We start from the raw sequence: 27,739 nt of genomic DNA on the forward strand, positions 1-27,739 counted from the left end.
AAATGTGGAAAATGTGCTGCCTGTGAGAATATGCTTGAAGGGTCTACAATTTTTTTTCAGTCTTTCACAACTTGTGACACAAAAGGGGTGATCTATGGGATGATTTATCCATGTGGACTTACTTATATAGGACAGACGTCAAGAAGTTATAAAACTAGAATATTTGAATGTCGATCTAATATATCCAATAAAAAAAGAAGTGGATTTACTGACACATCATTGTGTCGCAGAAAAACATATTTTTTTTCAGAGTTCAAATATATTGTTCTTGAACATATTCCGTTTACTGAAAGAAGGGGCAATTTTAGAAAGAAATTATACCAATGCGAGCAACGCTGGATCTATTTTCAAAACACGATCTGGCCATATGGATTGAATCAGAAGATTGAATGGTGTGCGTTTTACTAACTCATTACATCATACCGGAATTGTAAAACCGCTATTTCTACAGTCTGTGCCTTCTTGCCCTGTTGTGCATGGTATAGAGAATGGAGGAAGATTTAAGAACTTGCAAACAGATGGAAATTAGACAGGAATTCCTGAGGAAACCAAAATTATGTTGGTGAAGCAAAGTTTTGTAGGAGTTTTTGCTTTGACGCCGGTTTGAAGTTGAGGCTGTGGAGCTGTAAGAAAACTGTGAACGCCATTGGAGAAAAAAAGCCTGCATGACGCCGGTTTTTGTTCCAGAAGCAGTTAAACTCTGGTGCCAGAGCTAAGTTACTTTTTCTATCTTTTTGCTTTTTGTGAAATGGAAACATGAAATATTAATATAAAAAATCTAATATAATAAAACGCTAGCCGCGCATGCGCACTCCATCTGCGTGTTCTGTTTTCCGTGCGCTGTAGGGCACCACAGGTAGGAGTGCGCATGCGCGCGAAGCTCTCTCTCTCTCCCTCCCCCCCGAGGCGGATGTCGGCCGAGGCGGCTGCTGGCTGCCGCGGCTGTCGGCAGCTGCAGGCCGCCGCGGCCGAGCCCGGACGGCATTTAAAAATAAAACAGGCAAGTTTTTAAAGTTCTGAAAAGCTGTCGGCCGTGAAGTATGCAGACAGCATACTTCACGGCCGATAGCTTTTCAACCCCCCCCCAACACCGCCGCCGCTGTACCTTTTAAAACCCTCCACCCAGCTTTGTGGTTAAGGCCTGGCTTCTTCGGGCAGCAGCAGCGTTTAAAATTCACTGCTGTTGATGGCTTCAGGCCTTCCTCTCTGGCGGGTCCTGCCTACTTCAAGTTTTCATGAAGACAGGACCCGCCAGAGAGGAAGACCTGAAGCCAGCAAAAGCAATTAATTATAAATGCTGCTGCTGCTGCCCAATGAAGTTGAAGGAGGAAAGGGAGCAGAGGGGGAGAGAATGGTAGGGCATGGAGGTAAGGAGGAAGGTATGGGGGGGAGGAAAATACTGCACAGGGAAGTGGGGTGGGAGGGAAATGTTGCAGCACAGGGAAATGGAGGGGCAAAAAAAGGAAGGGAGGCGTACTTCTGGGCAGGGGGAGCAGGAAAAAGGGGTTGATGGACAGGAGAAGAGGTGCTGAAGGACAGGGGGAGGCAGAAAAATGAAGGCAGGCCTACTGCTGGACAGGGGGAGCAGGAAAGAGGTGATGATGGACGGGGGAGGTAAAAGAAAGGGTGAAGGGCTGCTGCTGGATAAGGTGAGCAGTGATGGGGTGGTGAGGACACAGGGAAGTAAAAGGAAGGGAGAATGGACAGGGGGAGCAGGCAAGGGGTGGTGGTGGACAGCCAAGGAAAAAAAAAAAAAAAGAAAGACAGAAATACAGAAAGCGGCTAAGGAGAGAGAAAAAAAATAAATAAATAAAGACAGACACACACACATATATTCTAGCACCCGTTAATGTAACGGGCTATAAGACTAGTATATATAAATATTGACTAGTATATAATCCATGCAGACTTACACCCTAAATGGCGAGATCCTAACAAGAACTGAAGCAGAACGTGACTTAGGGGTGATCGTCAGTGAGGACATGAAGGCTGCCAATCAAGTGGAGCAAGCTTCCTCCAAAGCAAGGCAAATCATAGGTTGCATACGCAGGAGTTTCGTCAGCCGTAAGTCTGAAGTCATTATGCCATTGTATAGATCCATGGTGAGACCACACCTGGAGTACTGTGTGCAATTTTGGAGGCCGCATTACCGAAAAGATGTGCTGAGACTAGAGTCGGTCCAGAGAATGGCCACCCGGATGATCGCGGGTCTCAAGGATCTCCCGTACGAGGAAAGGCTGGATAAGTTACAGCTCTACTAACTCGAGGAACGCAGAGAGAGGGGAGACATGATCGAGATGTTCAAGTATCTCACGGGTCGCATCGAAGTGGAAGAAGATATCTTCCTTCTCAAGGGTCCCACAGCAACCAGAGGGCACCCGTGGAAAATCAGGGGAGGGAAACTGCATAGTGACACCAGGAAATTCTTTTTCACTGAAAGAGTGGTTGACCGCTGAAACAATCTTCCACTTCAGGTCACTGAGGCCAGCAGCATGCCTGATTTTAAGGCCAAATGGGATAGACACGTGGGATCTATTCACTGAGTTAGGTGGGGAAGGGTCATTGCGGTGGGCAGACTAGATGGGCCGTGGCCCTTATCTGCCGTCTATGTTTCTATATAAAAATATAAGACTAGTATATAAAAATATTGAGCTGTGCACAATAGTGGGGATTTTCTCCCTTGATCGTTACATTTTTGGGTTGTGTTTTTTATGCCGATGACAAGAATGCTAGCTGTAAATCGCTAATGATTGCTGCGTGCTAAAATTTTCCTTAAGGCTTTTTCTCCACCCATTTTTTAATTTAATGTTTGATCTGGGAGATATAACCCACTGCTGATGAGTGACATTTACTCAATTATATTGATTTAATCATCTCTATCAAATCTCCCCTCTCCCGTCTTTCCTCCAAAGTATACAGATTGAGATCTTTAAGTCTGTCCCCATATGCCTCATGACGAAGACCACGCACCATTTTAGTAGCCTTCCTCTGGACCAACTCCATCCTTTTTATAACTTTTTGAAGTTGCAGCCTCCAGAATTGTACACAATATTCTAAATGAGGTCTCACCAAAGTTTACCTCCTTTTTCCTACTGGCCATACCTCTCCCTATGCAACCTAGCATCCATCAACCTGTTTGGCCCCCTTAAAATCATCACATACAATCAAACCCAGGTCTCACTCTTCTGTCATGCACATAAGTTCTTCACCCTCTAAACCAGGGCTGCCCAAGTCCGGTCCTCGAGATCTACTGGCAGGCCAGGTTTTCAGGATATCCACATTCAATATGCATGAGAGAGATTTGCCTGCACTGCCTTCTTGGTATGCAAATATCTCTCATGCATATGCATTGAGGATATCCTGAAAACTTGGCCTGTCAGTAGATCTTGAGGACTGGACTTGAGCAGCCCTGCTCTAAATGAGGGGTCTCGAACTCAAACCCTTTGCAGGGCCACATTTTGGATTTGTAGGTACTTGGAGGGCCTCAGAAAAAATAGTTAATGTCTTATTAAAGAAATTACAATTTTGCATGAGGTAAAACTCTTTATAATTTATAAATCTTTCCTTTTGGCTAAGTCTTAATAATAATATTTCCATTTATAGCTAAAGAGACATATGATCAAGAAACTGTTTTATTTTACTTTTGTGATTATGATAAACATACCGAGGGCCTCAAAATAGTACCTGGCGGGCCACAAGTGGCCTCTGGACCACAAGTTTGAGACCACTGCTCTAAACTGCATTTCTTAGCATTAAATTTTAGCTGCCAAATTTCAGACCATTCTTCAAGCTTCACCAGGTCTTTTACTAAAGTGCATTGAGTAACGTACCAAGTAACATATGAAAACTGCTACCACATACGCCATATTAAACATTTTCTAGGTCATGGGCAGAGAGTGGGCGTGCATAGCATACTACACTACAGGTAACACGGGGTTCATACTGCATGCTGTCGGCCATGCTGTTTGCACAGGTCCACTTAGCACCTGCTCAATAGGATGCACCAGATGCATTTGTGTTAATTGCAACCAGAATTAATGTGTTCTAATGAACATTTTCTACACAGGGCATAGCCCCAACAGTTGCTGTTCTGCCTTTGTACTTACTAGAGAATGACACAGGGACAAATTTTTTCCCCATCCCCGCGGGAACTCATTTTCCTGTCCCTGCCCCATTTCTGCAAGCTCCGTCCTCATCTGCACAAGCCTAAACGTTCGAGGCTTACAGGAATGGGACAGGGACAAAACACGTGGGGATGGGGAAATTGAGTTCCTGCGGGGGCTGGGACACATTTGTCCCCGTGTCATTCTCTAGTACTTGCCTTGCCTTAAGCTTTGCTGTTAAGGTGTAGTAAGTACAAAAACTTCTTTTTTTAGTAAAAGATCCCCTTAGGTGATTCTCTGGAGCATATACTTGAGTATATACAGTATTTCTTTTTTACTAAGGCGGGCTTATACAAAAGTGGCACATGCTAAACGCCAAGCTGCCCATAGGAATAGAATGGGCAATTTGCTCCTATTTCTGTGATACGCTGGCCTTTGTGTCATTCACTGTCTTATCTGCTGTTATTGATTGTTTGGCACTGTTACCAGCCGTTTCTTTTTGCATCTGTTTTTACTGTATCATGCCTGTTTCTCTGGTTGACTCTAATAAAAAGGATATTACAACAAGTTATATATTCAAATATATTTATTGAGCTCAACAATAGTAAGTAACAAGCAAAACAAACAAGCTCAGTATTTTAAATAACAAAATCTATACCTATGAATAACCCACTCGACCCCAAGTTCTTTATTTTCTATCTTAATTTCTTCCTTCCTAAAATTAAATATGGTAGAAATACTTGTGTGTGTGTGTTCATCCTCTGTCCAGTGATGATGAATTTGATTACATTGCATCAACTTTTGCTCAGCAGCCTCGCCAGGTCTTGCCTGTGATTACTTTTGCTGAGCAGGTCCTGCCTTCCAGTAGAGACTACATTTTAGAAATGACTTTCCCTCTCATCAGTTCAAAGGCCAGCTACTCTGTGAAGCAGTCATTTATGGTATTTAGAAAATTTACCTCCTTAATTCTGTAACTTGCCCAATGATGCATTTAGGCCTTCTGTGGAGTATTTGGTAATTGAAATCTCCCATTATTATGTTAACAAATTTGTTAGCCTTCCCAATTTATCTGTCTCTATTATGGCCAAGTGGCAGTATACCCCTCTACTAAATTCCATATTGCATTTTGTTCCTGCTGAATTTTCTTTGTTTGATTATGCCATCGTACCATAGCTCCACCAGTTTGACCCAACTTGTTTTATTATTTATTAATTTGGATTTATTAACCACCTTTATGAATTGAATGTAACTTGTCCCCTTGTATCACAGTGTCCCATTTTTTGTTGTGCTTCTGAGGTGCCTCTTATGTCTATTTTATCTACTGTCTTTCATGTTAACAGCTAATTTTAAAGTACGCTTAGTTCTGAGTTAAATTTTGGCCTCAGATAAAGACACTGTTTGCTATAGCAGTAGCACATATATGAGGCAAAGGAGCCTAATGTACTGGTGAGCAATGAGTGAATGGCGTCGCTTTTGCCCCTCAGGGCAATGATACTAAATGGCAGGAAGGTCTTGAGAGTAGGGTTGGTGAATGTGTGTACTAAAGGGAGTTTATAGAGCCAGGCTACCTCCATTTTTGGCATATTTATGGGCCTGCTTGGAGAAGGGGAGGTTGAGCCATTCACCATGGACCACCAGGGAAATTTATACCAGGGGAGGGCCGTTTATACTAGTCCTTATGGCCTCTTTAAAAGATGATTGCCCTGCGAAACTATTGGACATTGCTGTGACCAAAAATGTTCAAAATTCTGAGCCAGGATCACACATGGGATTTATTAAACTGTAGTAGCCAGGTTTTTCAGTTTATTGAATCATGTGGTAATGTACCTATGGTAAAAAAAAAAATAGTGCAGCAACACAATATTTCCCCCGTCCTCTTTTAGTAAATAGGCTTCTAAATCATTTAAAAGTATTAAAAGATCTTCAATATTATGGCATAGGCATTCATTTCTATGCAGTGAGATTCCGCTATGGCCTATTTAATAAATCAAGCATTTTCCACCCCTCTTCTAACATAGAAACTTGCTAGCAGATAAAGGCCAAATGACCCATCTAGTCTGCTCTTCCACAGTATTCACTATCTCCTCCTCTCCTTCAGAAATCCCACGTGCCGGTCCCACACCTTCTTGAATTTAGACAGTCCTTGTCTCCATCACCTCCACTGGGAGACTATTCCACGCATCTACCACTCTTTCTGTAAAAAAGTATTTCCTCAGATTACTCCTGAACATATTACCTCTTATCCTCATTCTTTTTACCCTCTCACTCTGGAATTTTCCTTTCAACTGAGAAAGATTTTTGCCTCGTGTGTTTTTATGCCACATGGATATTTAAATGTCTGTCAAGAATTATAAGAATAGTAACAATTAAATCCAAAAGTAATAAAAAAAAATGTTACCAGCCAGTGGTGGGACACCCGTAGGAAATTAGCATTTAATAAGGCAGTGGAGAAAAAGCCTCAAGAATATCTTATCAGGCTTTTTCTCCACCGCCTTATTAAATGCTAAAAAAAAAAAAAAATGCTAAAAAAACAAAACAAAAAAAACCTATTTTTGGATTTAAACACCTGTTATCATATTTCCTCTCTTCCACATTTCCTCCAAAGAATATGTATTGAGATCTTTAAATCTGTCCCTGTATGCCTTATGGCATAGACTACCAACCATTTTAGTTGCTTTCCTCTGGACCAACTCCATCCTGTTTATATTTTTTTGAAAGTTCAGTCTTCAGAATTGTACACAATATTCTAAATGAGGTTGCACCAGAGTCTTTTACAGATGCATCAATACCTCCTTTTTCCTACTGACTATTATTCTCCTTAAGCATCCTTCTTACTTTCACTGTCTCCTTTTCAACCTGTTTGGCCACCTTAAGATCATCACATACTGTCACACCTAAGTCCCGTTCCTCTTTTGTGTACAAAGATTCTTCACCCCCTAAACTGTACCTAGGTTCATTCCAGCTTTCAAAAATAGGGATCCCCAAGCTGTCAATTTCACTGACACTTTTTGCTTTCAATTTCACTGACACTTTTTAACCTATTTTTACAGTGATGTGGTGAAGCAGATTGTGCAATAAATCTTTGCAAGGATTCTGATTTAATGTGTTCTGTTTTGTAGGTATCCTGAAGCAAGAGCTATTCAGCGAAAGATAGTTTTCCATGCTGGCCCTACAAATAGTGGGAAAACTTATCACGCAATCCAAAGATACTTAGCAGCAAAATCAGGCGTGTATTGTGGACCTTTAAAACTGCTGGCTCATGAAATCTACCAAAAGAGTAATGATGCGGTTAGTAAATGTTACCAGAATGATTGCTCTCAGCCTAATCGTATAAGTTTTTTGTAGCTCTTAGCTATTATAAAAATGCCATGCTTGTCTTTTCAGATGCCATCAAAAATCCCAGTTTCTACAGTGCTGCGGTCATGGGGTTTTTGTAGAACTTCCCCACTGCCATGAGATTGCCACAAACTGACTTCAGTTAGCCATCGTCCAGTGCCACCACCCATTCCCTCCCCTCAGTCACTGCTCCCCAGTACCTCTTCTGGCACCCCTGTCTCCTTCCCTGCTGACAGTAGCAATTCTGCAGCACCTGACCATATAACCCAGTGGTCTCAAACTCTTTGCAGGGCCACATTTTGGATTTGTAGGTACTTGGAGGGCCTCAGTAAAAAATAGTTAATGTCTTATTAAAGAAATGACAATTTTTCATGAGGTAAAACTCCTTTATAGTTTATAAATCTTTCCTTTTGGCTAAGTCTTAATAATAATATTGTTATTTATAGCTAAAGAGATGTGGGATCCATTGACAAAATATTCTAAAGATCAGATATCTTAACACATTGATAATAATAATATAGGGTTAGGGAGGGAAATATAGAAATTAATATGAGGAAAAATGAAAAAACAAATAACAGGGGAAAGGGATTCAATATATATGATATGATATTGTACATACAACTATAATTATTATAAACTAAATATTATGCTATTCATTTATTGTAAGAATGAAAATTTTATAAATAAAAATTAAAAAAAAAAAAAAAAAAAGAGACGTATGATCAAGAAACTGTTTTATTTTACTTTTGTGATTATGATAAACATACCGAGGGCCTCAAAATAGTACCTGGCAGGCCGCGAGTTTGAGACCACTGATATAACCATTTCTTTTGAGTCATGCATTACTGATAGTTACTACTAGCAGTGTGTTCTTTAAAGCTGATTTAGCTACACATGCCTTGATTCTATAAAGCCCACCTAAAGATAGGCACTGATATTGGCGCTGTTTCTATAAAACTTAGATGCCCATTATAGAATCGCGCTTAGTGTCACCTAAGGTGCCTTAGGTGGCACTCGACATCCTAACATTTAGGCATCCTCAATTTATTCCAGGGTTTTCTTTGTTGATATTGGAGCCTAATGGCACTTAATTCACAAAGAGGTGCATAAATCAAAAACACACCCATGATTTGTCCTTAACCATGCCCACTTTTAGTGTAGGCGCTTTGGAATAGGCGCCTGCATTTTATAGAATCGAGGTTTTGGAGTTAGGTGCCTAACTTTCAATTAAGTACAATTAAAGCCAATTGTAAGGTGTTGGGTGTCAGTGTCAGCACTGATTAAGCCTATTTGTCAATTAAGTAAGGTGCAAATATCGGTGCCTAACTTCAGGTGACCTTTATAGAATCAGGACTACAGTGGTCAAGTAGCTGACTATTAATTAATGTTGCTGATAGGAAAGAAGAAAGGGGGAAGGCTTCTGTGATGGGTGAGAGAGGCTGCTGGGAGGGCAGTGAAGATGGTCAAAGAGGCATAACAAGGATTGCAAGGAGAGAGGAGGTAGATGAAAGTGTGAAATGATCAGCCTAAGGAAGGTGATTGTATATGGCCCATAGGCAAAATGAGAGGAGAGGGAGGAAGAATCACGGAATGAAGAAAAGATAAGCAGAATTGATAAGGGATAAGGTTGTAGAAAGGGATGGGGAGGAGGTTGGAGAAAAAGTCTTACCCCCAAAACAAAAGGAGAACTTTGGTTTGGAAGCGAAAGAGAAACCTTTAGGAGTGGAAGAAATAGATTATAGTGAGAGGGTGGGTTAAGGAGTGAAAGGGTTGATGCTGCTCACTGTTCTAAATGAGCTGAAAATACCTGTCTTAGTGCTACTATGTGACGGAGAGCTTATCAGACTCGGGGCTAGATGCACTAAAGTCTCCAGTCATCTAACGATTGTCACTAAACCAGTTTGACTGGTTTAGCGACCAATGGTATTTACTGACCTGATGCACAAAGCGGCTCACTGTGTGGTTTTATATACGATCACTCATTATACCAGGACAAGCAGGCAATATATTCTCACATGTGGGTGACGTCATTGACGGAGTCCTGGTACGGACACTTTAAAAGTGCATCATCACTTTAAGATTTCAGAAAGTTTGCAATAGTGATAGCTGATTGGTTTGTCCTGTATCAGCTTACAGCTCGTAAATATCATCATTTGGGGCATTTTGTCCGGTTATGGCATTGTTATGAGAGTTGGAAACACCGTTCAGATATGTGATGTGATGGATGTGAAAATAAAAAAAGAGGGAGGGGGAGTCTTTATGTTTGCATTATATGCTTTTCTATTTTTCTGTAGTGGGGAGTGTTGAAGAAACACTGCACTCCTATATTATTGTATGCTTTGGTCTGCTTTACTCTGTGTCTTTAATAAAAGTTGTCAAAAAAAGGCATGGGGTAAACTCAAAGGATCCCTATACAGAGAGAGGATAAAAAGCAAAGCAAATGACATAGAGAGGTGTAACCTGTTTGGAACAGCAGGTACAATCTTAAATATAAGCATAGAGGAGGCAACCTGCATGTTCTTCCAAGAGCAACCGCTATGACTAGCTAGCTTGCTAGGCAGACTAGACGAACCATGCTAGTCTTTATCTGCTCAGTACCAGTGAAATGTTGCTGGAGTAACCCTGGACTTGAGTCATCCATTTTTAAGCCTGATACAATCCTGTTTATTGACAGAAAAGCAGAATTGGCTTGCCTGTAAGCTATTTCTATAGACAACAGGACTAATCAGAATGCAATTCCAAGTGTCTCCCTGAGAGTTGTACCACTTCTACAGCTATGGTTCAAATTGAGGGGACTGGAAGGTTCACATATGCTAAACAATTTGCCAAGACAGGTCTCGTCTCTAAAATTCAATTACATTCTAAGTTTGTCTTTAGGTAGTAGTACAAACATGCTTCAAAAGTTTGATAAATCTTTTGGAATTGATGTCAAAAGTAATAATCCTAAATGCAGAAAAGGTGCTGATTTTTCTTAAGATGGGAATCTGTTGTGAATGTGTCGTTGTTTTTAGGGTGTACCATGCGATCTGGTAACAGGAGAAGAGCTCATGTTTGTTGATCCAGAAGGCAGACCCGCTAACCATGCTGCTTGCACTATTGAGATGTGCAGTGTTACGACACCTTGTATGTATGCACCTGATTACCTTGCCCATCTTTTTCTTTGTGTTCAGTGATCAGATATCAGTTATAAAATCTGATTAATATGGGTGTCGAATCTTCACTGTTTTGTATCGTAAATATATAAACAGTGCTGAAATATCATTGAGATCATTGAGATTTAGAAAGTAAGAACTGCAGAGAGACTGGCTTGAGCTTTGCATGTGAATAACAAGATGCAGCCTCACTAGGAAAAACACAACACACAGATTTAGATATGGATAACTGTATTTTGCCAGCTTTGGTGGCCATGATTTTACATATGGACTGATTCCAATCAGTGTAATTAGACACACAATTTATACACTTATTTTTATTACATAACTTTTTTTTTCTTTTTTGAAATCCTGTCCAGTCAGTAATTTTTTGTATTTTTTTTTTGTTGTTGTTAGTAAAATTCTGAAAGTAGTTAAATAGTAGCAAAATTAACTTTATTTCATATAGCTCAACTTTATTTCATACAGTGTCAAAAGGTAGTGTACAATATTTGGACATTTTTATTTCCACTGAGCTGGCTGATTCATTTTAATTGTGGAAGGCTCACAAAATATAAAAAGTGACCTGTTTAGATGGCAATCCCTGTCTCTGACTTGGTAGGGTCGCATTGCCCTTATTATGTGATGATTCTCCCCCAGGTTGAATTTTTTGTTTATGAACCTTCCTGTTTCAATTTCCAACAAAAACTTTAAGGTACGGGATAAATTGCTTCACAGTTTTGTATGGAAAGAGAAACATTGCAGGGTCAGCTTGGCTAAACTGGTTAGGAGCAAAGATAGATGTGTTATCCCAGGACAAGCAGGCAGCATATTCCCACACATGGGTGACGTCACCGACGGAGCCCCGCAGCGGACAGCCTCGAAAGCAAACTTGCTTGAAGATCTCGATCTTTCGAGGACTGCACCGCGCATGCACGCGTGCCTTCCCGCCCGAACTAGGGGGCGCATCTCCTGAGAGGATCCTCAGTTCATTATTTTCCGCGGAGACAAGAAGACATGTTTTTCTTCAACTCTGCAGCGATATTGCCTTCTCTTCACCGCGACTGTTTCTTTTTTTCAGAAAAGTTCGGTCGCTGTGCTCTTATTCTTTATTTCTCCTTTTACAAAAAAAAATATATATATATTTTCTTTTCTTTTCTAGTTCGCTAGTCCGGCCAGTGAGCCTTGGGCCTAGGCCCAATTGCTCCTTCCGTTCGACACAGACTTTATTTTTTCTATGTCCCGGCCTCTCACCAGGTTTAAATGTTGTCGCCAGTGCAATCGTGTGATTTCGGTCACCGATCCTCACTGTTGCTGCCTACAGTGCTTGGGTTCGACCCATTCACCCGAAGATTGTCATCGTTGCTTCACTCTTACTCCACGAGTCTTTCGACGTCGGTGCGCCCAGTTCCACCAACTTTTTGGAGACATGGAGCAACCCTCGGATACGACCTCGACGGCTGCCCCGGTCTCGAAGGCTTCGACTCCAACATCGATGATCTCCACGGTCTCGAAGGCCTCGACCTTGGCTCCAGCTGGAGCTTCAGTCTCGAAGGCCTCGACCTTGCCATTGACTTTGGTGCCCTCGAAGACGGTGACCTCGGTGAAGTCTTCAGTGGGGGTAAGTCTCCTGGTTCTCTTTCAGGTGCCGTACCCAAGAAGTCACCAGAGTCCTCTTCACGCCCGTCTTCCAAGCGTACCTCCAAGATAAGGGAATACTCACCTTCGAGGTCGCCCTCTTCAGAGCGTACTGCTGCATCTACGAGATCAGAACCTTCTGTCTCGGTGCCGATGCTGGAGGACATGCTAAAATCTATTCTGACCATTCAGATTTCCTCATTAGTGGCTCAATTGGTCCCGTCCTCGGCCTTGCCTCGGGTGGATCAGCCTGTCACCCAACCAGAGCTTCCAATGCCTCGAGGCCGTTCCCAGACACCGAAGAGGATACCTTCCACTGATTCTTCACCGGAATTGCCTCCTCAGAAGCATCGGTCGAAGCATTCGAGGCATCTTGCTTCCAAGCTTCGACGGGAGTCCTCTACCTTGGATACAGAGACTTCTTTGCCTCGTTCTTCGAAGTCGAAGCACGAATCTCGACACCACCGAGCATCGACCCGAAGTCCTTCTCGGTCGAAGACTCCACCGTCAAAGCCAACTCGTCGAGACACTTCTCCTCAAACTTCGACTCATTCGGTACCACGTACGCCTGGTACTTCTCCATCCAGGAGCCTCAAGAGAAAACATTCTCTCACTCCACCACATAGTACAGCTTCTTCTGTAACCCTGCGTCTTGAGTCCGAACCACTCTCACCATATTCTAGAGAGGCTTCTCCTTCCTACTCAGCACTTCCTAAATCTCGCAGTTTGTCTCCTGAGGAAGCATCTGATTCCAAATCCATTTCATTTGCAAAGTTTGTATTTGATATGGGACAAGCTCTCAAACTGGATCTCCATTCAGATTCTAAGTATACTCCTGAATATTTAGCAGATATGGACCTTCCTCATCCACCTAAAGAGTCTCTAAGATTACCCATGACTCCTGTTCTCAAATAAACTTTTATTCGTAACATGGAGACTCCTTATTCCATCACTGCCATTCCATCTAAATTGGAATCCCGTTATCGAACGGTTCCCTGTAAGGGGTTTGAGAAATCACAACTTTCTCATCAATCCTTGGTAGTAGAATCATCTTTAAAGAAAGCTCATCCTTCCAAAATCTACGCTTCAGTTCCTCCAGGCAGAGAAGGTCGTACCATGGATAAGTTTGGTCGCCGTCTATACCAGAACTCCATGATGACGAATAGAGTTCTTAATTACAACTACATTTTTACATCTTACTTCAACCATTTTCTAAAAATATTGCCATCTTTTTACCCGGATATTTCCACAAGACTCTTGCTCAGTTATGACTCTTCATGTTACAAGCCTCTTATGATGCATTTGAATTATCTTCTCGAGTCTCTGCCTTTGCAGTAGCCATGTGTCGTTTGGCATGGCTCTGCATTGTAGACATGGATCCCAATCTTCAGGATCGGTTAGCGAATCTACCTTGTCAGGGGAACGAATTATTCAATGACTCTATTGAAGCAGCTACTAAGCGTCTCTCAGAACATGAACGCTCTTTTGCTTCTCTCATTCAACCAAAATCTACACCAACTAGAGGATTCAAACAGACTCCACGTCGTTATCCTCAGAAAACGACTCCTGCTTTTTCCAGGCCTCCACCTCGTCATCCTCCACAGCAACAGCGTCAGCAAAAGTCTCAGATTCCCGCTGACACCAAACCGGCTCAATCTTTTTGACAATCTCAGCCTGAGCATTCAAATTTCTCTGTTTCCCAATTCTCCCCTTCCCATAGGGGGTCGTCTTTCCACTTTTTGTCACCAGTGGGAGCTCATCACATCAGATCTCTGGGTGCTTACCATCCTACGAAAAGGATACTCTCTTCGATTCCTTCAGGTGCCTCCAGATCGCCATCCAAGAGAGTGTCCTTCCAATCAGTCGCATCTTCCCCTTCTTCTTCAAGAAGCTCGGGCTCTTCTTCGTCTGCGAGCTGTAGAGGAGATTCCTCTTGCTCAACGGAACTTGAGATTCTACTCCCGCTATTTCCTAGTTCCCAAGAAGACGGGGGACTTGCGACCTATCCTGGATCTCAGAGCTCTCAACAAGTACCTAGTCAAAGAGAAATTTTGAATGCTCACTCTGCCGATTTTATATTCCTTAATGGATCAAGGGGATTAGATGTGTTCCCTCGATCTCAAAGAGGCGTATACTCATATCCCTATTCATCCAGCATTTCGCAAATACCTCAGATTTCAAGTAGGAAACCTTCATCTGCAGTACCGGGTTCTCCCTTTCGGGTTGGCTTCTTCTCCCAGAGTATTCACAAAATGTCTGGTGGTGGTAGCTGCAGCTCTTCGCAACCAGGGTCTCCAAGTATTTCCATACCTCGACGACTGGCTCATCAAAGCTCCCTCTTTTTCAGGGGTTATTGCAGCGACCCAACAGACTATTCTTTTTCTTCAAAGCCTGGGATTTCACATAAACTTTCCAAAATCTCAGTTGACTCCATCTCAGTCTCTCCAGTTCATAGGAGCAACTCTGGACACTATCACTATGAGAGCCTACCTTCCACAACCACGTCAGGCTGCACTTCTTCAGCTTTCTCATCAATTCTTCCACCTTCCATCCGTTCCGGCACGGAAAATGATGGTTCTGCTCGGTCACATGGCTTCTACAGTTCATGTGATTCCTTTTGCCAGACTTCACCTTTGTATTCCTCAATGGACACTGGCATCCCAATGGCAGCAAACCGTGGATCCACCATCTCAACTGATTTCCATAACTCCTTCATTGCGGAAGTCTCTCCGTTGGTGGATGCTCTCTTCGAATCTTTCCAGAGGCTTGCTGTTCCACAATCTTCCTCATCAGAAAGTCCTCACAACCGACTCGTCAACGTACGCTTGGGGGGCTCATGTGGACGGTCTCTGTACTCAGGGTCTATGGACTTCAATAGACCGTCAATGTCATATCAATCTGTTGGAACTCAGAGCGATATTCTATGCTCTCAAAGCCTTTCAACATCTCCTTCACGACATGGTGATTCTTGTACGTACAGACAACCAAGTAGCCATGTATTATGGCAACAAACAGGGAGGGACAGGATCTCACTCCCTCTGTCAAGAAGCTCTGAAATTGTGGCATTGGGCAATCCTTCACAACATCTACCTCAGAGCTGTTTACATTCAGGGTCAACACAATTATTTGGCGGACAAATTGAGTCGTCTTCTACAGCCTCATGAATGGACACTCAATTCTCCTACTCTTCGTCAAATATTTGCCCGTTGGGGAACTCCACAGATAGATCTGTTTGCGTCACCTCTCAACTTCAAACTGCCTCAATTTTGCTCCCGCATTTACACTCCTCAATGTCTCGAAGCGGATGCATTTCTACTGGATTGGAGGGATCAGTTCCTTTATGCCTTTCCTCTGATTCTCAAGACTCTAGTCAAACTGAAGTCAGAACATGCCACCATGATTCTGATAGCTCCTCGGTGGCCCAGACAACCTTGGTTCTCCCTTCTACTTCAACTCAGCGTCAGGGAGCCTCTCCTTCTACCAGTATTTCCTTCTCTACTCACGCAGAATCATGGATCCTTGCTTCATCCCAATCTGCAGTCTCTACACTTAACAGCTTGGTACCTTTCTGCATAACAGACTTTCCTCAATTTTCTCAGTCTGTTCAAGATATCTTACTTGCTTCCAGAAAGCCATCAACTAGACAATGTTATGGCCAAAAATGGACTAGATTTTCTACTTGGTGTTCTACACGTCAATTGCAACCGATATCTTCCTCCTTAGCAACCGTTCTGGACTACTTGCTTCACTTGTCACATTCTGGACTTCAAACTACATCTATTCGAGTCCATCTTGGTGCTATAGCTGCTTTTCATCAGCCTCTAGATGGAAAACCTCTTTCTGCACATCCTATGGTTTCTCTCTTCATGAAAGGACTTCTTAATCTCCATCCACCGCTTAAACCACCTCCAGTGGTTTGGGATCTCAATGTTGTTTTGGCTCAACTGATGAAACCTCTTTTTGAACCGCTTGACAAAGCTCACCTCAAGTATCTCACTTGGAAAGCTGTGTTCCTGATCGCCCTCACATCTGCTCGACGAGTCAGTGAGTTACAAGCTTTGGTTGCAGATCCACCTTTCACAGTTTTTTCATGATGACAAGGTGGTCCTCCGTACTCATCCTAAATTCTTACCTAAAGTTGTTTCAGAATTTCACATCAATCAGTCTATTGTTCTATCTGTATTTTTTCTAAAGCCTCATTCTCATCCTGGAGAAGCGGCTCTTCATACCTTGGACTGTAAACATGCCTTGGCTTTCTACCTCCAACGCATTCAACTTCATAGAACATCTCCTCAACTTTTCATCTCCTTTGATCTGAACAGGTTGGGATGTCCTATCTCGAAGTGCACCATCTCCAACTGGATGGCTGCTTGCATTTCTTTCTGCTATACTCAGGCTGGTCTTCCTCTGCAAGGTCGAGTGACGGGCCACAAAGTTAGAGCTATGGCGGCATCTGTAGCTTTCCTCCGATCAACTCCTATTGAGGAAATCTGCAAGGCTGCCACTTGGTCCTCGGTTCATACTTTCACCTCTCATTACTGTCTGGATACTTTATCCAGGAGGGATGGCCGCTTTGGCCAATCTGTTTTGCAAAATCTTTTTTTGTAAATTGCCAACTTCCCTCCATCCCTTTTTACTTAGCTTGGAGGTCACCCATGTGTGGGAATATGCTGCCTGCTTGTCCTGGGATAAAGCACAGTTACTTACCGTAACAGTTGTTATCCAGGGACAGCAGGCAGATATTCCCACAAACCTCCCCTGGTTGGCTTCTTGGCTAGGTATCTGAACTGAGGATCCTCTCAGGAGATGCGCCCCCTAGTTCGGGCGGGAAGGCACGCGCGCATGCGCGGTGCAGTCCTCGAAAGATCGAGATCTTCAAGCAAGTTTGCTTTCGAGGCTGTCCGCTGCGGGGCTCCGTCGGTGACGTCACCCATGTGTGGGAATATCTGCCTGCTGTCCCTGGATAACAACTGTTACGGTAAGTAACTGTGCTGTCTGGGGATCCCTCATTTGAAGCAATATTTTGAAAGGTTTTGTGGGCTCACTATAGGATGGGCTCTATGTTCCTTTGGGTGCAGATGAAGTGGGCTGTTCTGGCATATCTTTCCACTTTTGAAAAGGTTAGGACTTGGAGGGTTAAGAGAGAGGGTGGAAAGGAATGTACTTTGCTGGGCCTGCTGGTCAGTTGTGGGTGTCATGTTTTATAGTGCTTGGGTATCGACACTAGAATGATTGCTTATGGGAAATGACTTTACCTCTTTCCATACCTTATCTTAAGGACTGGAAAGAGAACTTGAAAAAGTTGTGGATTTGTTTTGTAAGGATTTAGCTCCCCTGGGGTATTATGTTTCTCATGAACATTTGCAAGTTCTATTAAGTAAGAGTTCATTTTTACCAATATTTTCAATTAAGAAACACAGCAACTGCACTTTTTTGCATTGATAACATGTTTAGAGAAATTTCCCCACTGGAAATAGTACTTGTTAAAATGGGATCTTGCCTATACTGGATTTTCCCTAACAGACTGTATCACATTGTAGATAACTCCCTTGGAAACTTTATAACCCCCCCCCCCCTTTTACTAAACCATACATTGGTTTTTATCACCAGTCATGGCAGTAAAAACTCCAACACTCATAGAATTCCTATGAGTGTCGGAGCTGTTACCACTGCGGCCCTTCACTAAAAACTGCACTACGGTTTAGTAAAAGGGGAGGGGGGGTTTAGTGAAGTGGTCCTCACATTTTAACTCAGTTTTATTAAACTGCTTTTGATTTACCTGGAACAATGGTTCCACTATGTTTGTTTTGGATTTTCTCACATTTGCGTGGAACATTGAGGTCTCCATTACAGAATGACATGTGGAAAAAATCTGTCTCCGTCACCGGACCACCATCCACTTCACCGCCCCATCTCCGTCCCCTTTACCGCCCTGTCCCTGTCACATCCACCCTTCTCTCTCGCCACCTCACCGCCCTTCAGCAGCCCGAGAATCTCCCGCCCTCCCCCTTACCTTTGCGGCACATTAGTAAAGAAACTTACTGAAGCCGGCGGAAACTGCCTGCCTGTGCCTGCAGTCGCGTGTGTGTGGGCTGTTGCGTCAGAGGAGAAGCTTGTGCCCACACATGCGACTGCAGGCAGGCAGGCTTCGCCGGCTTCAGTAAGTTTCTTTACTAAAGCGCCTTGAAAGTAAGGGGGACGGAGGGAGATAGATTTGGCTGTTAGTAGGGAGAGAGGGAGGGAGGGAGCCATGCGCCTTCACTCCCTTAACTGCGGGGACAAGGACATTCACCGCTCCACAAGGCGGTGGATGGCCTTGTCCCCTTGACCGCAGTTAAAACTTCCCCCCACCACCACCACCTTCATTTCGGCAGGTTACCCGCGACTAGCCGCAGGTAACTGCTACCATGTCATTCTCTAGTCTCCATCCTTGGTTATGTCCTGCATTTAAGGCTCAATTTCAGCACTTACATTAGTATTTTTATAAAGACAAATAGGCACCTATTTGTCTTTATGAAATAGCTGTTAAGAAGGTGCTTCCTTGCCCTCTTAAACCAGGCACCCTGTTATAAAATTACCCTCTGTTAGGTTTCTGTTTGCCAACTTACTTTTCAGTAGCGTTGCCATGAACGGAAAGGTGCCATCTTGATTTACATTCCAGTCATTTATTGTGTGTGTTATGCCTGCATGCTTTGAATCAAAGCCAACATTAGAATGAATACTTGTGCAATTTGTAGTGCACCATACTCTACTGAGAGCACTGCTGCCATGCATTTACAGTGTTTTCTTGTTTTAAGATGAAGTTGCTGTGATTGATGAAATCCAGATGATCAAGGATCCTGCTAGAGGCTGGGCCTGGACGAGAGCCCTTCTGGGTAAGTTGCACATGAAACATGGCACTAGTGCAGTAGAAAGAATATTGTCTGAATATATATTTGTCTTTCTTGCACACTAAGGCCACTTTTTGTGCTACCAGGAAATGGCTGATATTTTTATTTCAGCAAAAATGGGTATGTGATAATTTTCACATAGCACATGCGCACTTCTTGACACCTGTTTTGTAGAGCGTAACAACCATGAGCTAATTGGTTAGTGTGCTGCAATGTAGGTGTGCTATCCGAAAAGTGCAGAACATGCCTATTCTTTACTCTTTGAGCTAAAAAATATTTTTTAGCGCATGTGTAGCATACACACATGCAAAAACTACAGTGAGATGCCTGATTGCCCTCCCACACACACTGAGCTTACTGCAACTTAGTGAAAGGACTCCAATGTAAAGAAGATGGTAAATGGAAATAATCGTAAGATATTACCACCCCATCCCCTATGTTTAATATATATATATATTAAAAAAAATAAAAAAATCTGCCAGACTGATAGAAAAGTTATGATTCTTTGAGCTCCTCTATGTGAAATGATTTTACTACTGCCAATAATATGCTAGTTCCTTTCCAGGCATTTAGGCCCTGATTCTCCAAAAGTGCGTCCCGATTTTAGGCAGCTGTAGACGTCCTACAGCTGTCTAATCAGCCAATCGGGATGCACGTTTTTTTAAAAAAAATGCTCCCCAGACAGGCCTGAAGGCGCCTCCGGGAGCCTAGGGAGACCCGCAAGATGCCTAAGCTCGCCTACAGGCCTTAGGCGAACTTAGGCGGCCCTACGCGTCTCCCTAGTAGAGGAAGAGATGCTTAAAATGTAGGCCAGCAAAATGCTGGTCTACATTGTAAGTAGACGCGGCCGCTATACGGATCGCGGCAAGGGATCTCCCTGCTGCAATAAAGTATAGTGGCCGCGGCCGCCTGTCCCATCACCGACAGGAGGATGCCTAACTCCTCCTGTCGGAACCCCGGAACCCCCCTCCCCCCCCAAACTCGTAATCGCCGACAGGAGGATGCCCACTCCTCCTGTCGGAACCCCGGAACCCCCTCCCCCCCCAAACTCGTAATCGCCGACAGGAGGATGCCCAACTCCTCCTGTCGGAACCCCGGAACCCCCTCCCCCCCAAACTCGTAATCACCGACAGGAGGATGCCCAACTCCTCCTGCCGGAAAGCCCAACGACCCCCCGCCCCAACTAATCTCCCTCCCCCAACTAACCTTTCAATGTTGGTCAGCTGGACGAGTCTTGCTGCCGTCCAGCCGACGGGTCTGCCTCGTGGAAATGAAACGGCACGCCCCTTCCCGGCCCATCCCCGCTAAATCTAAGGCCTGATTGGCCCAGGCTGTAGAAGCCTGGACCAATCAGGCCTTAGGCATAGCGGGTCCGCCCATCCCCACTAATCCTAAGGCCTGATTGGCCAAGGTGCCTAGCCTGGGCCAATCAGGCCTTAGATTTAGCGGGGATGGGCCGGGAAGGGGCGTGCCGTCTCATTTCTACGAGGCAGACCCGTCGGCTGGACGGCAGCAAGACCCGTCCAGCTGGCCAACATTGAAAGGTTAGTTGGGGGAGGGAGATTAGTTGGGGCGGGGGGTCGTTGGGCTTTCCGGCAGGAGGAGTTGGGCATCCTCCTGTCGGCGATTACGAGTTTGGGGGGGGAGGGGGTTCCGGGGTTCCGACAGGAGGAGTTGGGCATCCTCCTGTCGGCGATTACGAGTTTGGGGGGGAGGGGGGTCCAGGGTTCCGACAGGAGGAGTTGGGCATCCTCCTATCGGCGATTACGAGTTTGGGGGGGAGGGGGGTCCGGGGTTCCGACAGGAGGAGTTGGGCATCCTCCTGTTGGCGATTACGAGTTTGGGGGGGGGGGGGCTCGGGGTTCCGACAGGAGGAGTTAGGCATTCTCCTGTCGGTGATGGGACAGGCGGCCGCAACAACCGCGGCCGCTATACATATTGCAGCAGGGAGATCCCTTGCTGCCATAAGTATAGCGGCCGCGTCTAATTTAACCCGATTCTCTAAAGACGCCAGTTACAGAATCGGCGTTTAGTATAGGCCGATTCTGAATAGGACGCCTCTCCCGGGCGGCCTGCCTGGGGAGCATTTTTTTTTTTTTTAAACGTGCATCCCGATTGGCTGATTAGACAGCTGTAGGACGTCTACAGCTGCCTAAAATCGGGACGCACTTTTGGAGAATCAGGGCCTTAGTACATATGTTCACTATTACACTCATTTCTAGTGTTAACTATTACACTATTACACTCTAGTGTTAACGGTTACACTCATTTCTAGTGTGATGTTTAGGCTATAATTAATAAATATGCATGAATATTTAAGTCAGTTCAGTATATATTAATTTCTTTAGCAGATTAGACAATTCATCCATGAGGGCAGCTCTTGGGAGGTGGCAGAGAGTAGCTGCAGTCAAACAATAGATCCTGATAACCTATAAAATTCAAAGAGCTATTAGTGTTTACCTGCAGAGAAGGCCATTTTCAAATAAATAGCTTTTGTCAATTGCCCTCATTAAGGGGTTCTTTTACTAAAGGTTGGCGCAGTGGTTAAAGCCACAGCCTCAGCACCCTGGGGTTGTGGGTTCAAACCCACGCTGCTCCTTGTGATCTGGGCAAGTCACTTAATCCCTTTGTTGCCCCCAGGTACATTAGATAGATTGTGAGCCCACCAGGACAGACAGGGAAAAATGCTCAAGTACTTGAATAAATTCATGTAAACCGTTCTGAGCTCCCTTGGGAGAACGGTATAGAAAATTGAATGAAAAAAAAAGAAAAAGAATAAAGGTTAGTGCATGTTATCTGCCACAACAACCATTTTATTCCTTTTGGGCCCTGCTGCAGATAACAACATGCACTATATTTAGTAAAAGACCTCCTAAATGTTTTATATATAAAATAGTAAACATCATGCTTAAAGGCCCCTTTTGCATTGCCGTGGTAGTGAGTACCAGCACGGCAAATGCAACACAGCCCATTGGAATTGAATAGACTGTCAGATTTGCCACACAGGATTCGCTACTGCAACTTTGTATAAGGGACCCTAAGTATACTTTTTAATAATTATCTCCCTCCTTTACAAAGCCACACTATAATTTTTAGCGGCAGTAAGTGCTTCAATGCTCATAGAAATCCTATGAGCGCCAGAGTTCTTACCGCCGCAGCCGGTGCTAAAAACACTAGCACAGCTTTGTAAAAGAGGGCCTATGTATTTACTATTTATGATCTTTCAGGGGTGATCTTGATTTTTTTTTTTTTTAATTTAATTTTATTAGAATTTTAACATTACAATGCCAAGAAAACCTCTTGTTGGATAAAAGACAGAGCTATTATCAAAATAAATAAAGAAAAAATTTGTAATAATAAATAATTAACATTGGCTCTATTTTACCAGCCCGCAATATGGAAAGGGAGCAATGAACAAATCAAAGAAAAGTTTTCCAGTTATCTATAATAATAAAACCCGAATCACGCATGCACACTCCTACTTGCGTGTTCCCTGATCCCTGATCTGTAGGTCTGTGGCCGCAGGAGTGCGCATGCGCGCTTAGGTTTTTTCCCCCCTGTAAGATAGTTCGTCGTCGGCATCTTCGCCCCCACACCTGAACCCCCGTTCAGCCTCCCATCCAACCCTCCCACCGCGGTCTGACCCTCCCATCCGACCCTCCCTTCCCGCGGTCTGGCCGGCACCCTTAGTCCCTTGCCGCCACCCCTCTTCTCTTCCCGCGGTCCCGACAAACCTCCTGGCTTCAGCAGCGGCCGCAGCACTCTAAACACGCTGCTTGGCGGCCTTCTACTGCCCTGATTTGCTCATCAGGGACACGGCAGAGCAAATCAGGGTAGTAGAAGGCTGCAAAGCAGCGTGTTTAGAGTGCTGCGGCCGCTGCTGGAGTCGGGAAGTTTGTCGGGACCGCGGGAAGGGAAGGGGGGGGCGGCAAGGGACTAAGGGAGCCGGCCAGACCGCAGGGACGGCGCGCAGCAGCTTCAACAGCGTGTAGGGTGGCGTGTGAAGGAGTTTGAACAGGTGGTGGTAGTTTCGCTGGAGTTTGAGCAGTGGTGGCAGTTTCGCTCAGAGGAACGGCTGGAGGGTATCATGCCAGTGCTGCAGGTGTCCCATGCAGGTAAAAATTCTCAAAGGAGGGGGAGAGGGAAAGGGGGCTGCTTTGGGGGAGGGGTGTGCTGGGAGGCAGACAGCTTTGCTTGGAGGGGAAGACAGAAGGGGGGCCAAGGAGAGACAGTCACGGAGGAACTGGAGGGGGAGAGGGAAAGGGGCTGCTTTGGGGTGAGGGGTGTGCTGGGAGGCAGACAGCTTTGCTTGGGGGAGGGGAGACAGAAGGGGGCCACGGAGAGACAGTCAGGGAGGAACTGGAGGGGGAGAGGGAAAGGGGGCTGCTTTCTAGCACCCGTTAATGTAACGGGCTTAAACACTAGTGATTAAAGAAAAAGGAAGAACATTTATCCAAGCCTATTTATGGGGTCCTTATACAAAGCTGCAGTAAGCACTAATGAGAGCTTACCGAGGGTTAAAATCCACTATTGCGGGATGCAGTTAGTTGTCCTGCGGTAATATTGGCATCTGCATATGCTTCTCACATGCAAAAAATAGTTTTTATTTTTTATGTTTGGGGACAGAGAGTAGGCATGCCCAGCACTAATCGGTTAACACAGCTACATCCCCATGCACTAAACAATTCTTGTGTGAGCCTTTAACTACACTTATTTTATTTATTTAGATTTTTATCCTGTCCTCCCAGTAGCTCAGAACGGCCTACAAGCAAACATTCACAGTGGAATACATTTGGACAATACAAAGACTATACAGTAGTTTAAATACAAGGACTATACAGCAATTTAAGTACAGGTTAAGAATGAATTATACAGCAATTTAAGTAGAAGTTTAGAATGGAGCAGAGAGGGTAGAGGGGAGGAGAGTTTAAGGGGGGTGAGGCGTAGACTGTGGTTGAATTTTAGTTGACGAGGAGGGTGTTTACCGCTTTCAAGAAGGTCATCAATGAGTTCTGTAATCTGATTTGTGGGGGGAGTTGGTTCCAGAGTTGAGGGATGAAGTGGCTGTAGGAGCATTTGCGGGTGGTTTCTGACAGGAGGGACTTTCCTGGGGGGATGCATAGACATTTCTCCATTTCCGAGCGGAGGGGCGGGTGGGAGTGTACAGGGTTAGCTTGGATATTATGTAGGTAGGGGTGGTGGCGTAAATTCTTTTATGCGTTATTACCAGGGCCTTGAATGCGCAGCGTTGGTTAATTGGAAGCCAGTGTTCAGCGAGGAGGGCTGGGGAGATGGGTTCATAGTAGTTGAGGTTGTGTAGGAGGCGGATTGCTGCATTTTGTACCCGCTGGAGGCGCTTGAAATCTTTTTTGGCTACTCCATTAAATAGGGAGTTGCAGTAATCCATCCTGGAGAGGACATAGGCGTAGACGGGTTGAGCTAGGTCGGGTGTGGAGATGTAGGGTTTGATCCTTCTCAAACTGGAAATAACCCTAGATGCAGTGGAAAAATGGATGGTAGACCACAAACTGAAACTAAACTCAGATAAAACAAAATTCCTTCTGCTCAAAAAGGCCAAAACTCCCACCATTACGGAACTGAAAATTAAAAACACCAAATACCCAATACAGCCCGAACTCAAACTCCTAGGAGTAACGATAGACAGATGCTGCACAATGCAGTCCCAAATCAATAAAACATCCCAGAAAGCTTTTTTAATTATGAGAAATCTACGTAAAATAAGAAAATTCTTCGACCCAGCAAAATTCAGGCTAATTGTCCAATCCCTAGTCTTAGGTCTACTGGACTATTGCAATTCCCTCTATCTACCTTGTCCTGCCAACATGATAAAACAACTTCAGACTATACAAAACACTGCCCTCAGACTGATCTACTCCCTGAGAAAATATGATCATATTACAACTGCCTTCCTAGACTCTCACTGGCTACCTATGCAAGCACGAATTCAATTAAAATTCTACTGTCTATTATTCAAAGCATTAAACGGCTCCACCCCCCCCCCCCCATCTAAACAACCGCCTAAACCAGATCCTCACCTCAAGACAAAGAAGAACTCCGAACCTTTTTGCCTTCCCTCCACTCAAGGGCACTCAGCGCAAAAAGATGTTTGATAACCTTCTGGCGACGCAAGCAGCAAAACTTAACCACTTCATCTCCAGCCTGTTGACGGCAACGGGCGACTTCAAAACTTTTCGAAAAGAAATCAAAACCCTACTTTTCAAAAAATTTATCCAGATATCTTAACCCAACCCTTCCCCCTCCTCCTAGATAAATTCTCCCCCAAAACCTCCACTTAAATAATCTCTTCCTCCCCAAAACACCAATCAAGTATTCAGATCCCTGAAATATAACGTAATCTTATTTGTACTCTAACTGTAATCTATTTGTTATATCACACAGTAACGTACAGTCAATTTAATATCCAATTTGCAAGTTCTTCCGGAATTAATCCAGGTACCTCTCTTCCCTTGTAACCAAAAAAAAACAAAACCCAAAACTGTTGTAACTTCACTGGAAATGTCCAGTTAGCTCTTTTGTAATCCTCCTTGAACTGCAAGGTATAGGCGGAATAGAAGTCCCTAATGTAATGTAGTAGAAGGAGGTAGAGACTACTTGGGATATGTGGGTGGACAGGGACAGGTGGCTGTCTAATGTTACTCCTAGGCTGCGTACTTGATCTGCTGCAATTAGTAAGGTGGAGTCCCATGATAGTGTTGGGAGTGTGTATTTGATACTTTTTTTCCTAATCCATAAAAGTTCAGTCTTGGAGGCGTTCAGCTGTAGTTTGTTGTTTGTCATCCAGATTTTCATGTCAGAGAGGCAGTGTTGGAGGTTGGCGATTTGGGATGACCGGTTTTCACCTAGTGGGAGGAGCAGCTGGATGTCATTGGCGTAGGAGTGGATTTTAACGTTGTACTTCTGGGCTATATCAGTGACAGGTCTGATGTAGAGGTTAAATAGGAGGGGAGATAGAAGGGCGCCTTGGGGAACACCGTATTTGATAGGCTTGGGGTTAGATTTGTGCGTCCCTAGTAGGACTGTTTGGGTTCTTTGAAGGAAGGAGGTGAACCACTGGAGGGCACAGTTCTTGATTCCAAGGTCATAGAGTCTGGATACGAGGAGATGGTGGTCGACAGTGTCAAAGGCAGCACCGAGGTCAAGTAGGACTAGTAGGGCGTCGCTGCCTTTGTCGAGTATCGACCAGCTGTCAGCAATGATATCAAGGAGTACTGACTCTGTGCTGTGGCCTGTTCTGTAGGCATTAAAGACCCCCGCGCTAGTGGAAAGATTTATGTGTGGCCATTATTGCAGAAATGAAAATTGCAACCATTTTACAACCGTTCTAAAAGTGGCCTCAGCACACTCAGCCCATGCGCTGATCATAACAAAAGCCACATTTTAGCTTGGCTTTATAAAAGGGCCTCTATATTCATGGAATAGAAGTTAAGGAGAGTGGAACTGGCTGAGATGACATTACAGGTGATTTTTAGAGTTCAAAAAAATATTTTAAATGCTCAAGTTCAAAATAAAATGTTCAACAGAATTCAATGTGACTACACATTTGCAGGAAAAATTTAACCAAAAACAAAGGTAGTTACTTTTGTAACTTTAATATCAAAAGTTTGGTGGTGGTGAAGTAGTGCCTGAATGATGATAGAAGAGGATATAAGGCTATGAAGATTCATTTAGGGTGCCAAATACCTTTCTGCCAGCCCTGCATACACTTGTTCTTAAATATATGCAAATCTGTTACCTGCATATTCATTATGGCAACTTTGATAACTTGGGGAAACAGTCTACTAGCAACATCAACACTGTATCTGTTACAGGGTTCTTAGTTTAGGCATAAGCTACTTATTTCTGTAATAAAATAATCAGTTTGATTTCCCAGCTCACCTTTTCTGTAATCACGTCACCTGATGTTTCTTGCTGATGACATATCTTAGATTTTGACCTGAACTGGGGTTCAGTTCCCATCATAGCCCCTTGTGACCCCAGGAAGTCACTTAACTCTCCATTGCCTCAGGTACAAAACCAGATTGTGAGCCCACTAGGACAGAACAGCGCTACATATGTCTAGTAGTAGCACTATAGAAATTTATTAGTATTAGTAGTTGTAGTAATATTATTTATCCCAGGACAAGCAGGCAGGTATTCTCACTAGTGGGTGATGTCATCCGACAGAGCCCCGATACGGACATCTTGCAAGCATGTCTTGCTTGAAGAAACTCAGAAGTTTCGAGATGCCCGCACCGCGCATGCGCCAGTGCCTTCCCGCCCGATGTACCGGGCGTGTCTCCTCAGTTCTTTTCTTTCCGCGGAGCTGAGAAGTTATCTTCAATCTGCGCTGACTGAATTTCAGTTTTTCTTTGCCTTCTTTACCCGCGTTTTGATTTATTTCTTTGAATTTCTTTCAATTTACTTTCTTTAAAAAAAAAAAAAAAAGTTAAAAATTATTTCTTCCGGCGGTTCGGCCGGCCCGGCCTCGTGGCTGCGGCCTACCGCTTTCGACCTTGCAGCGTCGATTTTCCGGCCTATGTCACGGCCAATCACCGGTTTTAAAAAGTGCAGCAAGTGCCAACGTGCGATTTCGTTGACGGACCCGCATCGACGCTGCCTG

The 27,739-nt window shown here is 44.1% G+C and overlaps 1 protein-coding gene across 1 annotated transcript in view; it reads left to right on the forward strand.

Annotated features, from left to right (window-relative positions):
- The window catches only part of SUPV3L1 (Suv3 like RNA helicase), a 133,563-nt gene that overhangs the window by 19,466 nt on the left and 86,358 nt on the right, over positions 1–27,739 (forward strand). The window contains exons 5-7 of the mRNA XM_033943658.1: positions 7,223–7,391; positions 10,451–10,562; positions 19,006–19,083. Coding sequence (XP_033799549.1) covers positions 7,223–7,391; positions 10,451–10,562; positions 19,006–19,083 — 359 coding nt within the window. The remainder of the gene's footprint in view (positions 1–7,222; positions 7,392–10,450; positions 10,563–19,005; positions 19,084–27,739) is intronic.

The sequence above is a fragment of the Geotrypetes seraphini genome, chromosome 4 (genome assembly GCF_902459505.1).
Source record: "Geotrypetes seraphini chromosome 4, aGeoSer1.1, whole genome shotgun sequence".
NCBI lineage: Eukaryota > Metazoa > Chordata > Amphibia > Gymnophiona > Dermophiidae > Geotrypetes > Geotrypetes seraphini.